The following is a 15,100-nucleotide window of genomic DNA, read 5'->3' on the forward strand; positions in this document are numbered from 1 at the left end:
TAAAAAATCCATGATATACATAAACCTTGCTAGATTTATGCTAGATTTATAATACTAGATCAACAGACAGACTTTTACTTAAGATGCCAGTTTTTATAAAAGAGAAGAGAAATGTAAAAAAATTTTTTTTTTTTTTAATTGTGTATTGAATGAGCTTCAAGGTATATTGAATATGGAATCTGTACCATCTCTCGCTTTGTTTAAAAATATTTTTTATTTTTTTTATTTTTACAGAACTGTGTAAATGTTTAAATAGCTGATTAGGATTTGTGTTGTTTTTCAGACACTGGTGTTTTGTGTTTGTTTATTGTGTGGTGTTATGTACTTCTTTGAAATTGTTATTTTCTGTTGTCCATCTTGATGATAGTGTAGCTTAATGGAACCTTCCTGGTTAAAAAAAATATATATATTACCAGTTTCATTAGCTATGACCAGTTTCTCTTCTGTTCTTCAAGGACTCATAATTGCAGTTTGTCCATTATGTGAACAGATGCTGGTTTGCATTTCTAGCTCCCTGATAATAGTTTGTCACCATCTACCAGTGCTCTTGAGTAAATACATTGTATAGTATAGTATTTTATATAGTATACATATAAAGAGCTTATGAACAATAATATTTGTTTGTTGGTTTGTCTGACTTTAAAACACTTAGTGCTACCTGTCTTGACAAAGCATAAAGCCTGTCATACACTTTTACAGAAATACTTAAATTACAAAAAAAAAGTGAGAATAAAACATAATTATATCATAATTATGTTTATTTCTATTTTGCAGATCTCAGAAGGTACTGTACAACAGGATTGACCCAGGTTTGTATGGTTCCACTTCTACTGAAGTAAATTTTATTGCATAGTATATTCTCTTGTGTTATCAGAACAGGGTGTTCAATGCACCACCGTTTCCATTTAAAAAAAAAAAAACGTTTTGCACCATTTTTGTCATGGCTGAACGCAGCCTTGGATATTTATCTTATAAAAATGCATGGATTCACTACAGGGGGCCTTTATTCACCCCCGGAGCTGTGTGATGGACGTTTTATTACAGTCGCTCGCACTTTATTTCACGTCTTCTGAACAGCTGACAACAAATACCTGCTTACCCCATTGAAAGGCTTGGAAGAGCAAGGACAATTTTTAATATAACTTCGATTAGATTATTCTGAAAGAGGAAAGTCACATACACCTAGGATGCTTCGAGGGTGATTAGAAGATGTGAACTATCGAGTGAACTAACCCTTTAAGCTAAAAAAAACATGCATCATCAAAGAGACAAAAAAACAGCTTAAATTACTGATAAATTCAGTTTTATTGATGTTCTCTTTTATTGATAAAGTTTGATCCACATGCAAATGAAGCATTCATGTTTGTTCAGCAACACCATGTTTAGCAAATTAACATTTTTTCCTAATTCTCTTATAATAATCAGCTTTGATTTGGTTTAGGACATCTCCTGGCCATCGAGTCAGGCACTTGCATACTTTGATCGTATGTTTCCTGATTGCTCTGTGGCTATAAGGCACTAATAGCTTTCTTGATTTTCAGAATTTTCTGGGCAACTGTCTTCATTCGCTTCTCTCTCTCCACCATGATCTTGTGTTCCCTTTCGAGCAAACTTTCTCCTTTAGCAATCTTTTCCAGGATAAGTGTTTCTTGTTTCATCTTCTCGAGTCCAACAATGCGGTCCTCAAAGCCAGGACTTTTCTCCTCCTTCTCGGTTTTAATCAGGATTTCAAGATATTCGGCTGTGGAGAGAGATTTTGACTTCAGTGCAATTTCATCTAGTCTTCTTAAGCAATCAGAGGACAGTTTAATCAGCTTCATTAGTCTGTCCTCAATTCCATGGAGTTCGTTTTCAAGTGCATCAAGCATTTGCTTTGAGTCCATGAACCTTCCTTTAGCAGCCATGAAGTTGTCTTTTAGCTCTTTAACGGTTTTTTTCTCTATTTTTGTTTCATATGTCCACATGAAATTTTCCCTTGAATGAGCAGAGTAATGGCAGTTTTCAGGGCAGATAATGCAGTGGTCATTCTCCATCACAGCACAAGTTTTCACAGCATCTTCTGCAGGGAGGAAGCAGTTGGAGTGACATGTGAAGAAGCAAGTGTTGCAATTCATGGTAAAACAGTTCACAGGGGTTCTGTTTGCTTTCATCACCTCTACCTCTTGTTCAAAATTCTCATTTTGTGCCATGTTGTCACTCTCACTTTCCAAACATTGCTTGAATTTTTTGATTTCACTCATTTTAGAGAGACCAGCGGTTATTTGAGGGGTCAGACTTGCCATGGCTTTCTCAAGACGCTCTCGTTCCTCCAAGACCTTTATAGTCATTGTCAGATCTTTACTTTCAATGTCCCCAAGTGTCTTGAAAAAAGCCTTCATCTGTTTAAAGGTTTTGTCCCAGACAAGCTCTATCAGTTTATCTCCTCCATCATCATCATCATCATCTGAATCATTGTCAGAGGTTGTAGGCTCTGCTATTTTTTTGTCAGCGTACACAGCTGAATTGTTGAACTTGAAATGGGTGGGTTGTCCCTTTTTGTTCTTTTGACAGGGCAGATCTGCTGCTTTGATGGCTTCTAGAACTGGGATGTCTTTACCATCTGCAAATGTCACTAAAACTATGATGTTCTCTGCAATGTCTTTGCCAAAAATGGACAAGACTGAGTCAAAGATGTACCTCTGGTTGGCACTAAGGCGGGCAAGAGAGGCCTGGACAACGAAGCAGACGGCATCAATGTGATCGATTCCCAAAGGGCTACAGAGAAAGCTTTTAATCTGCTCTGTAATCAGTTTATCGTGCGCGATTCCTCTTGTATCACCAAATCCTGGTGTGTCTACAATTGTGAGGGAGTAGGGAATTTCAAAGCCAGGCTGATTGTACAGCTCAAAAGATGAGACAATAGATGTCTGACTCTCGGCCTGTGTGCGATTGGTCACTTCATTGATTAGTTTGAAGCGATATGTATCCTGACATTTTACACCTAGTATGTAATTGGCCATCACATTAATGAGCGTGGTTTTTCCTGCACCTGTTGATCCCAAAAGAAGAATTACTTTGTTTTTCACATCCTCCACTTTTCTTCCGAAAACATACTGATTAAAACTTACATTCTCTGCCATTTTTTGGTGTAGTGTCAGTGAATAGATTGATGGATTGCCCTTTTTTATTCGTGAAGACTGATTCAAGAACAACCCACTCCCATCCTTATTTGTTTCTTTACCCTTAAAACTGGCCGAAAACACAGTTTCAGGACTGGGGAGACTCACTCCATCATTACCACAGTTTGCAAAAACTCTGACTGTGTAAGCTGTGTCTTGTTTCAGTCCCTGAAGAGTGCACTCCCTGTTTGTAGATTTCACAGACTTCCAAGGTTTTTCATTTTCCTGATCCTTTGCGCATTCTCTGAACTCCAACACGTATCCGGTGACCAGAACATCCTCACCCACAGATGTAGGAACATCCCAGACTACAGTTGCCGTCTCAGATTCTACCTGTTTCAATGTAGGTGCTCCGGGAGGAGCACATGGACGAGTCCTGAAGAAGGATGTTGTGTCACTTGTCAGACTTACTCCTGGACGGCACACAGCTTTGCAGGTAAAACAATACTCTTTCTGTGGTTTTAACTGCTTGACGGTGACCTGATCTGAAACCCCATCAGTATACATCTCTGTCCATTCAGAGCTCTGTGCAGACTGATATAAAATACAGTATGAGTCCACACAGCTAACCCCGCGGTCAGGAGGTTTGATTTGCAGATGTATGCAGTCATGCTCAACACTCAAGAAAACCGGCATTGGTGGTTTTGAGGGAAGCTCATACTGTGAGCTGATGAGTCTCCCCCTTTCATAAACATGAATTGAAGAGGCAGTGCTGAGTTCATCTGGGATTGATGCAATGCAAAATTCAATGTTTGTCCTTCCTTTATTGGCTTCTTTGAAATCTAGGAAGGCCTGTATGGTTTCCCTGGTCAGTGTAGTTGCATCTCCTGATGAAAACCAGTTCCCTGTCTTCTTTGAGGAGTTTTGATCATAACTTATTTGCTCTCCATTGTTACTAGATTGTGCCTTCAGGTAATTCTCCAAGTCTGAAAGGTACAGTTCCTTTTCATTTAAGGAGGTGAGTGCAAAAGCTATCACATAGTTATTGGATGCCTTCAAGACAACTTTGTCCAATTCGTTGCTGGATGAAAGAACAGTAACATCTTTCATGATGTCAAGGTACGATCTAACAACATTCATCTCTCGCTCTCGCTCATTTAGATACTTGGTTACCAGAGCACCCTGAAATGGGGATCTTTCTTTGTCATTCAGGGCATCAGCAAGCTCCTGTTCTTCTTTACCTCCACCCCTTATGGATGGAAGAACCCTGCAGAGATGTTTCTGAAAAACAATTTTATAATCTGAACAGAAGTCTTTACATTTTCTGATCTTAGCTGCGATTTCAGGGAATTGAATGGCAATACTGTCCCTCATCAGATCTTGACATTGAATGTCACAGTTATGCATTTCATCCATGATTCGTTGGACTCGTCGTATTAGGCTAACACTGATCTCCCTGACTAACTGAGCGGCTGCTGAATCTAGTTTTTTTAGAGGGTAAAGCCACACGGTCATGGGCACAGCATTTTCTCCATTTTCTCCCAACAGTTTTGGTAGCTCTGAGTACACCTTGATGGCATCCATATAGGAGACCGGATTGTTTTCCAGAGCAAAATCTCCATGAAAAGTGCAGCTGAACTTGTCAATTTTCTCTTGTTCCATTTCTTTCATTTTCAAAGATGCCTGGCCCTCTACTGATATGAAAGGTATCTTTTTGATTGATGCTTGGAGTTCACCTTGTATATTTTGATGGTTTTCATTGGACGAAACCTCGCGATCAAAAATAAAGAATGCTTGAGCTCCATACAGTAGAGCCGTAACAACATGTGTGGCTGAGCCCTCCTGAAATATATTGCAGTGCTTTACGTTCCCTGCCCCAAGATGCTCCATAGTTAACTGCTCAAAGCGTGAGGTTGTATGATAATGTAAGGTGACTCGAGACTGATGTTTAGATGATTTCTTGTCATTTAAATAGTCTGCTGATCCTTTTACACTGACCATTCCACTCAGAAAGCTGGCTTCAAGAGATGCAGAGACATTAAGGGCATTGACTTTGTCTTCACTTGAATCTGTGGCAATAATTTTAAAGTCAGTGTTTGGCTGTGGTCGTACATTAATATTCTTCTGCAGCATCTCAGCATCCCAAAGGGTTATTCCTGAAAAAATAAATGAATAAATAAATAATTATAAAAAAAAACACTTGTTTAATCTTTAAAGATGCAGTTTGTTAATAAAGATAACATCTATTTAAAAATTAGCTTTTTGGACATGTGAGCAGTGGCCGCAGTGCTCATGAACAAGCAGTGTTTTTAGAGATGTGAGCTAGATGTTATGGAATTTGTTTTTGGATATTTTGTCTCTATGGTGGTTAAGATTTTGTTGTAATTTGTTTTGGGTAATCTCATGGGTAGTCTTTGGTCTCATTGCTCTATTATTTATTCCAGAACAAATAGTTTTGGCTGAGAGTAAAATCTCATCACGTTATATTTTATGTAACTTCAATGCTGTATACTGCCTTTGTACTTCTGACTGTATTGCCTAGCAATTTTTATGATGGCTGTTATAGTTGTTTATTAAATATAATTATTCAATAAATAATGTTTTATATAAATAATAGTAGTATTTAATGAAAGTATTTAGTATTGGGGAATAGGGCTGGGCGATATATAAAAAAATTATATCTCGATATTGTCAAAATTTTTACGATATTCGATATATATATCTCGATATGTTCGCATTTGGATTTAAAAAAAACAATTATTTTCTTTTGCCCCATTTAAAAAATAAATAAATAAATAAAAAATTTGATTGAACAGGTAATTTAAACAGTTAAAAACAAATCTAGAACAAGTGATCACTTTTTTATTTAATTGACACATGTAGGCCTATATGTAACTCAAGTAGTGCAAAACAAGGACAGAAAGTGCATTCTGTCAACCTTTTAGTGCATGCAATTCACAATTTAAACTATGCAACTGGGGGAAATAATTAAACTGGGATAAGTATTTTACTTTAAATTTATTTTATTTTTTTTACACGTTTTTTTATCTAAGAACACAAGCCTGTCAACTGTCTGCGGTTTTAAGAGAAGCTCTGTGGCATGAAACTATGTTCTCACTGACACTAAAAACCCTCTTAGATGGGGAGCTAGTTACTGAAGCACATAGCTATTTCTTTTATATATATATATTTATGTATATATATATATGTGTGTGTGTGTGTGTGTGTGTGTGTGTGTGTGTGTGTGTGTGTGTGTGTGTGTGTGTGTGTGTGTGTGTGTGTGTATAAATGAATACCAAAGACTTTTGCACTCTCTTTGTCTATATTATGAAAACTGGTAAATATAACAGTGAAATTCACTACTAGTATTTCCGAATGGCCATAGACTATAGTGTGTATTAGCCTGCTGATTTCAATTTCTGTACACTGTACAGTCGATCTCTAATTGTCATACCAGTTGAATTTTATATTAAAGGGGTCATTTGACGCGATTTAAATTTTCCTTTCTCTTTGGAGTGTTACAAGCTCTTGGTGCATACAGAAGATCTGTAAAGTTACAAATACTAAAGTCTTAAATCCAAAGAGATATTCTTTATAAAAGTTAAGAGTCAACCACTCCTACCTAAAACAGCTCATTCTAACACGCTCCCACATGTCTACATCAATATTTGCATCATGCTGCCCAAATGTTCATGCAAAGAAAGGCGGCATAACTTTTATTCTCTCTGTTGCTGCCGTGTTGTGGAGACGCTGTGTGTTTCATTGTGAAAGTGAAACCACTTAGTTTGGCCTTCCAAAAGAGGACACGAATAAGTGGTTAAGTTGTATTTGCAACACTGTTCCAGAACACTTCAACCCAAATATTCAGATGTGTGCAGCGCATTTTTTGAGAATGAGGTATAACAATAGTAATAATTTGTTTGATGTGATATGAGCTAAGCGATCTTTAGATATAAACACCATTGGTAGCACGAGTTATTGTAATGCTTTTTTTTCTCAGTTTTTTTGTTTTTGTTTTTTTCAGAACAAACTTGGCAGACTTATTACTTACTTACTCAGATGAAATTATCAGGTGAAAATTATTATTTGGGTCATATATTCCAAGACTTAGCCTAGAATCTGTGATTCCTAAGTACAGTATCCACACCAGTGTATCCACACATCAAAACATTAACACTCAAAAAAAAATTTTTTTTTGATGTTGTTCACTTTATTTAAACAATTCATTTTGATTTAACACTATATATCAGGTTTGTCATTCAAACATGACTGCATCTTGTTTGACTGGAAATGGTTGCTTTTTGGCTTAACTCATTGTTTTCATTTTGAAGAACATGTTTAAATCAAGTATCTCAAAATAAGTTTTACACTTCCCATCATGCTGAGCACAGGACTGGATATGGGGAGAGAAAATGTTGAAATAAAGTGTTATTTTATGCATTTTTAGTAAAATATGATAATAGGGTGACTTTTCATGTGTAATGCTCTATTATGTGGGAATTTTAAAAAAGACTTTCTATTGGTGTATTTTGTGTGAGTTACCATTGTGGTGAATGAAGTGTGTAGCGTGTGGTTGGGTTGAGGACCTGCTTAAAAAAAAGTCTAAAATACTTTTGATTAAAAAAAGTGATTCCAGTGAGAGTGCTAGTCCATGATGTACACATAGTACCATCTTTATCTGCCAAAAACTAACATCATATGTGTAAAGAAAGTTATACCTTACTTGCTAAATATTTATATATCACTTTGGCTGAACTTGCGTGGACAGTGATTCTACATGATGTAAACACATTATCTCTACTCAGATATTTCATGTAGGATGAACTAAAGCAAACTGAGTAAACTCAAATAAAAGTAGACATCCTAATAACTTGATTTATTCATGTCCAAATAACATGGTACAAACATGTGGAACCACTGTCCATGATTGAATCATGTTCAGTCAAAGAGTCATTTTTTTGTGTGTAGATTCATCCTTGCTGAGGAGCCACACTGACGCATAACCCACATAATGAAGATAATAGTGCAAATAACTGCAATTGCTGGTTTTCAAACAGAGATGGCGACAAAGAGGCAAAACTTACAGACTGCGGCTTTAAAGATCATTAAATGTAACCCTTCATTTGAATATATCCAAATGATATTAAAAACATTTGTCAAGTTGAATGTAATGACTTTATTTTATTTATTGCTGTCCAGTTAATATAAAAATTTCCTCTTTTTATTGTAGTAGCCTACATATTGCCTTGAAGTGTACACATGCCAACCAGTTAACATGCTAACCTTCATGAGTTTCTGATGCCCTGGATGCTAACAGCAATTTATAAAATATCCATTTATATTGATGGAAATGCGAGATGAAGGCCGTAATACTAATGTTGTCGACCAGAGGGAGGCACAAGCTCACATAGTTAAAAATCTTTGTTATTGCTGCTGATAGCCAAGTGGTTAACGCACTTATATATAGTGCAACTGCACCTCTGGCGACCCGAGTTGGGGTCCTTTGCCAATCCCGTTCCCAACTCTCCACCCCATAATTTTATGTCATTCTCTTCTGGTTTGTCCACTAAAAGCATGAAAAATGCACCCCAAAATATCTTTGTAAATGGTTCAATAGATTAACTATGCAGAAAATTCATTATAGTTTCAAAAAGTTTAAAGGCTGAAACAATAAGTTTCCAAAGAATCTGTGATCTCCAAAATACCTTCATATTTACATATCCTAAATTCAGAAAACAATTGTCAAGTTGTCAGGCATGACTGCATGGTCTAGTTAAAATGAACAAACAATATTTTTTGACTATTTGAATGCAGTCCATAAAGTAATACTTCCATAATAAGACACTTAAATACTCATTTAAATACGTTTGAAAAGATACATGGCCATTGAACTATAACTGTATCCTCTATCCAAGGACACCATGTTTGGATACCAATGATCAATGCTTGCAGCTATATTTAAATACTGCTATTTACATAAAATATAATTTATTGAGCCATAATATTTAATAAACAACAACAGCCATTATAAAGTTTCTAAGCAATTCAGTCTGCATGGAATCAAAATGTACAGTATTCATTTTGTTAGCACCCATTGCTAGTATTGAGATATCCTTAACCATACCCCTTTGACGGTGGGCCAGTGGCACAATAGATAATGCGTCTGACTACGGATCAGAAGATTCTAGGTTCGACTCCTGGCTAGCTCATTCTGTGTTAGGGCAAATCGTGGCCTAATGGTTAGAGAGTTTGACTCCTAACCCTAAGGTTGTGGGTTCAAGTCTTGGGCCGGCAATACCATGACTGAGGTGCCCTTGAGCAAGGCACCGAACCCCCTGCTGCTCCCCGGGCATCACAACATAAATGGCTGCCCACTGCTCCGGTTGTGTGTTCACGGTGTGTGTGTGTTCACTGCTGTGTGTGTGCACTTTGGATGGGTTAAATGCAGAGCACGAATTCTGAGTATGGGTCACCATACTTGGTTGTATGTCATGTCACTTTCAATTTCACTTTCCAACTGTTAGACTTATATATATATAAGTCTGCGTGAATGTTGCCAACTTTATTTCAGTATAGCGACATTCTTCCAACTGAAATGGAATACTGAATAGAGGGCAGGGTTTTATTTTTGCGCTCCATCTCATACTCACATATATTATACACACACCATATATATATATATTTATCTATATATATATATATATTATATATATAGTACGTGTTACACAGAGTTACTAGTCGAGTAGTCGAGTGATCGACTACTTTAACCACCAGTCGGCGCTGTCGGAAACACACTCGATACGTTGAGCGTGCATTAACCATAATGCATGCACAGTTTGCCTAAAACGCAAAAATTATAGGATTACCAATATTGCGTGTAGATGTATACTTTCTATCACCTTCTCTATGTTACATGTAAATATGTTAAAAAATGTAATTTAATAATTAGGGGTGTGCCAGAAGCCCAATACCTTATTCGGGATGGCACGGATAATGGCTTCAAAAACATATATAACGGACAAGGAATAATTGCCTGAATAATATTCGCTGATGAAGCTGGCACAATATGCTGTTTTGCTTAGATAACAGTGTGAAGCCAGGGGATCAGCGCAATATTTATACACAGACCTCTAAAGTCACTCAATAATGAGCGTGTGAAGTGAATGAATATAAACTTTATGAGTGAAAAGAGCACAAATCAAACACCGCATTAGTGTTGCCTCTCCGTGCATCTCAGAAATCAGAGCTTGGCAAGAGTAATATCACCTATAATAATACATCATACACGGTCTATTATTTGCATATATTTAAAAGGCAATGATTTAAACCGTAAGCTACATGAATGAATAGAATAAGCACAGCGCGCGCGCTCACCAATCAAACAGCCGCGTTGCGCGCTTCAGTCTCTCAAAAACCAAACCAGTTCTCTCTCTTAAAAGCAGGCTAATAATCAACTTAGATGCAGATAGATTTTCTATGTTTGCTTCTTTATCTTTTGCTGGTTTGCTTGGCACACGCACATTTGTTTAGTAAGTTAAAAAAGACTCGCTTAGAGAATTCTGCGTAATGAAAATGTGCGTCTTGAATTCATTCAGTCGTCTTCAAATGATCACTAAACGTTTGTCATGACGTCTCTGCTTATATGATTCATTTATTTTTTGAAATGAATAAGTATATTTTACTTTAACGCAGCATATTTGTTCAGTGATATAACTACGAGAAAATATATAGTCATAACGGTCTTATCAAGTAACTGTACGGACACATGGTTTTTATCCGAAAACAGATACTAATAATTTTGTGACTGTTTACAGATACAAATAATGGTTACATGAAAATTAAAAATAAGTAATGTCATAATTATAGAGTTCTGACAGTTAACGTATGTTATGTAATTGTTGCATTAGGCTATTACTTAATTAGTTAATTAATAAAAGTATTGAATAAAAACTATTTAATGTCTATTCATTTACAGTAGCTTGAACCACGAGTAGTCGAGTAACTCGAGTATTTTTTAAATAAGTAATCGACTAGCAGAAATCAGTAGTCGTGCAACCCCTAATATATCGTCGCTGTCCGATGAAAACCACGTATGTCCATTTTGCCGATTTCGAGATTTTTCGACGGATTGAATGTCCAGGTTCATTTCCGGTTTCCGTTATACATATGCTTCACATATCTAAATGGCCAATGAAAAGTTGTGAAATATGTCATCTGATTTTCACGTATATCCATTTGGTGTCAAAGCTGTCAATCACGCCGCGTATCTCCCGCCCTGTGGAAGCATCTCGACCGGTCTCGTGAAGTTTCATCGAGTTTACTGGAACTGCACTTCATTTTCACTTTTCTTTTCGGCAATACATTGCCAAATAAACATAGCCTGGTGAGACAATGACTTTCCTTCATCGAGGTAAACGTTTCCCTCCTGACGCCAGACGTACGTCTAGGAGTGACAAAATTACGGTAGGACTGTGCAAACAAAGTATCTGTCTAGCATTACCATGTCAGTGTATTGATTCATTGTCCCTTCATAGTTTGCAAGAGACATTTAATAAATTTATAATTAATATTAAATAAACTAAGCGTATTTAATAAAACTAAGACGTAGGCGACTTAATAAACTGAGCGTATTCATCTGTCAATATGAAACGCGACTTGGCCATTCTAATTAATGATCGAAAGAACGCGTATCGACCACCGTTACTGTAAATACGTATGTCCATTAAACTCAATTTTGGTCAAATGTGGATTATATCATTACACTGGCAAGAATATGGTTACATGTAAAGATGCCGTACCAAGTATGACAACGCTACATTCAACTACTTTTGAAATACAGTGTTTTTTTTCACTTCCTGAAAAGTAACCGTTTTGGACATACGTGAGTTTCATCGGGCAGCGACGATATAGTTATATAGTTATAATTATAAAGCTTTGCCCTCAGCCAAAATTATTTGCTCTTGAACAAATAGATTAATGATGAAAGATCACCCATTAGATTTACCCAAATCGAATTATATCTCACGTTTAACCACTATAGAAACATCAGGGTCAGCGGAAAATTCCAGAAGAGCTGGCAGAGGTAAGGCTGCTCTTGGCGGGATCATGAGCGTTGAACGGCCGCTGATGGCCTGGAGCTCACATCTCCGAAAACATTGAAACAAATTTTCAAATAGGCATTATCTTTATTAACAAACCGCATATTTGAAGTCTAAACAACCACATTCTGCCTAAAAAAACTTTTAAAAGAACATTCTGTGACACAACAACAGTATTATTTTTAAGATTTTAGTGGATTTTGTGCATCCTCCATGACACTTACTGTGAGAAATGCTAAAGTGCTGCAAGAGGAGTGATACAAATGGGGAAGTGGTTCTCGTGGTGATATTGGGTGAATATCTCATGCTTGGACAGACCTCTCAGCCAATCAGATTCAAGGACCAGATAGAACTGGGTCACATTAGGTGGGCTTAACTACTATGTACTTACATCAAAAAATAAGTACAATATACTTATTGTGTTCATATTGTATTGCAAAGCACTTTTGCTTCTAGTGAGGTGGGATACAGGTGAAGTTAGGGTTTAGTGGTATGGGTAGGTTTAAGGGTGGATTAATGTGTAAGGGATTGGTCAACAGTGTAATTATAAATGTATTACAGAAATTAATGATGTAATTACATGCAGGTATTTTTTTAAATATAAGTACAGTGTTGTAAAGTGTTTTTTGTAAACAATAACGTTGTTTTATATTATTATTTTTTTTGTTGTTATTTAGTAATTAAGGTCACCTAATATAAAGTGGGACCAAGAACTGCTGTATAAATTAAATACTTAATACAAAGTGAAGAAAGCAGTTGCTAGCAAGCGGCAAGTTCAAACTAGACCAATATTTGGGATACGATACAGTCATACCACTTATTTCACGGCATTTCACCACATAAATAATTATTGCGATACAAAAAAATTGATTAAGGATTAAACTCTTTTAAGGTCTTCTATCATTTCTCGGTCTTACGCAGAAATAATTATTGCGATACAAAAAAATTGATTAAGGATTAAACTCTTTTAAGGTCTTATCAGTTTGTTAGTTATCTTGTAAACAGTTACGTTTTCGATACCAGGATAACATAATTAAATAATTCCTAGCAAGCATATAGCAGCCACTTCAGTTATGGTACATTCACATGGGGCATAAGCATCAATGCTTGATGGAGGGAGAGTCTGAAGCTTGGTGCTGATGCAGCCTTCATAGTAACAACAGCCAATCACATAAATTTTCTGGTGTTGCATGAACGTAATTGGCTAGCATCTGCGCTAGTGTATTTGCATAAGGCGATCTGATTGGCTGACGCCTGTGTTGGTGGTTGAAAAGTTGAAAATTGTCCAACTTCTGCTGCAAGAAATGCCAGTGGTGTGAAGCAAAGGATTCAGAATTCAGTTCAGCAACGCATGACATTACTCATTCAGAGTAAATGAGAAGTGTTAATGCTGACGCCCCATGTGAATGCACCGTTACCCAGATCCCGTAGAGTCTTGGACATTTATTGCATTGTACCAGTGAATATTATAATATGATCATGGTAATATTTCAAATAATAATAATAATAATAATAATAATAATAATATATTGTCATAAAATTAACAAAATAAATTAAATATATATAAAATGCTAAACTAATATAAATGGTCCTTGTAATATGATTATTTTGTATCAGAAACGAATAGTTTTATAATCGAAAACTATTGATCTATTTAACTATTGATCTAAATGCCTAAACTTTGTCTTTTCTGTAGTTTTTGTTTATTTTGTCATGACAGAAAAATCAGTAACATTGGCATTATACATTATACATATAATTTAAGCTAACTGAAATCTTGGAAATGTTTTTTACCTGGAATGAGGCAATCTCTTCGGCAGTCATAAAGCATTCCTAATTGAAAAGGGCGGCCAAGACAAGCCAGTTCAATGGTCTCCGAGTTCGACATCTTTCTAAAAGTTGACAAAATAAGCCTTAATAGTATTTAAAGTATTTAAAGAGCAGGTCAAATGTAAGACAATAAAAGCTATACATAAATGGCATTTTAACAGTAGTAAATATAATTGTTGAGGGCATGGTGAAAAGTTTTCAAAATTAACCTTCAATTAACAAAAAGTAAAAAGTTGTTTGTTTTCAGAAGAAAAAAAATACCTGAACTTGGATGGATTTTTTCCCACCTGTATAAACACCTGAAAAATAACAATAAATCAATAAGATTATGCAGTCTATAGAGAAATAATTGAGCAATTACTAAAGCATGCTATGTAAGGGAGACCTAATTGCACTTATGCCCCAGTATAGCATTTCAGAGATGACATAATTTAATAGTACATACCTCTTTGTATGTACTTTTCTGTCCTTTTCAGTCTAAGTTTCAGACCTTGATCATTGTGAACTGAGTGCTGGGGGTTTTATAGAGTTATGGCCACACCTTAAAACAGTGCGATTGGGCAAGTGACTCTTGAATAGAAAATAAAATTATGTAGACGTGACCTAAAAGTGATGTGTGTACTCTGTAAAGTTATAAATAACTATAAGGTTTCTGAGTCTTTACATGTACAAAGAGCTTTATGTACAAACTGAAACAAAATGTTTTGTATTTCAGTCACAGCTATATAATTTCACAAAATTTTAAACAAAGTTTAAATGGAGCAATATCTGATCTGGTCAAATTTTTAATTAGCTTTCATTTTTGTTAACTTTTATATCTCTATACTACACATTAATGGAATTGTAGGCCTGTATTTGTTTGCCTTAATAAATAAATAAATAAATAAAAACCTGTAGTGTAAAAATATTTTTACTGTTTATTGCAAGATTTTTGGTTACATCCATTGAACTTATATCAACCATTTCTGTACTTCGTTTTGTTTATCAGTTAGTTTAGAGAACCACTTTTACTTTACTGAAAAAGTGCACGCTGGTCATTCATCCTTTAGCATTTACATAAATTTTATACAAAGG

General features: G+C 35.8%; 1 protein-coding gene across 1 annotated transcript; it reads right to left on the reverse strand.

Annotated features, from left to right (window-relative positions):
* Positions 1-1,286: 1,286 nt before the first annotated feature.
* LOC109083317 lies at positions 1,287-14,523 on the reverse strand. Its single transcript, XM_042718937.1, has 4 exons — positions 14,472-14,523; positions 14,288-14,325; positions 13,991-14,088; positions 1,287-5,254 (listed from the first exon to the last, which is right to left on the reverse strand). Exons 3-4 carry the CDS (start codon positions 14,082-14,084, stop codon positions 1,509-1,511), a joined length of 3,840 nt encoding a protein of 1,279 aa, XP_042574871.1. The 5' UTR covers positions 14,085-14,088; positions 14,288-14,325; positions 14,472-14,523; the 3' UTR covers positions 1,287-1,508.
* Positions 14,524-15,100: the final 577 nt, after the last annotated feature.

The sequence above is a fragment of the Cyprinus carpio genome, chromosome B2, assembly GCF_018340385.1.
Source record: "Cyprinus carpio isolate SPL01 chromosome B2, ASM1834038v1, whole genome shotgun sequence".
Lineage (NCBI taxonomy): Eukaryota > Metazoa > Chordata > Actinopteri > Cypriniformes > Cyprinidae > Cyprinus > Cyprinus carpio.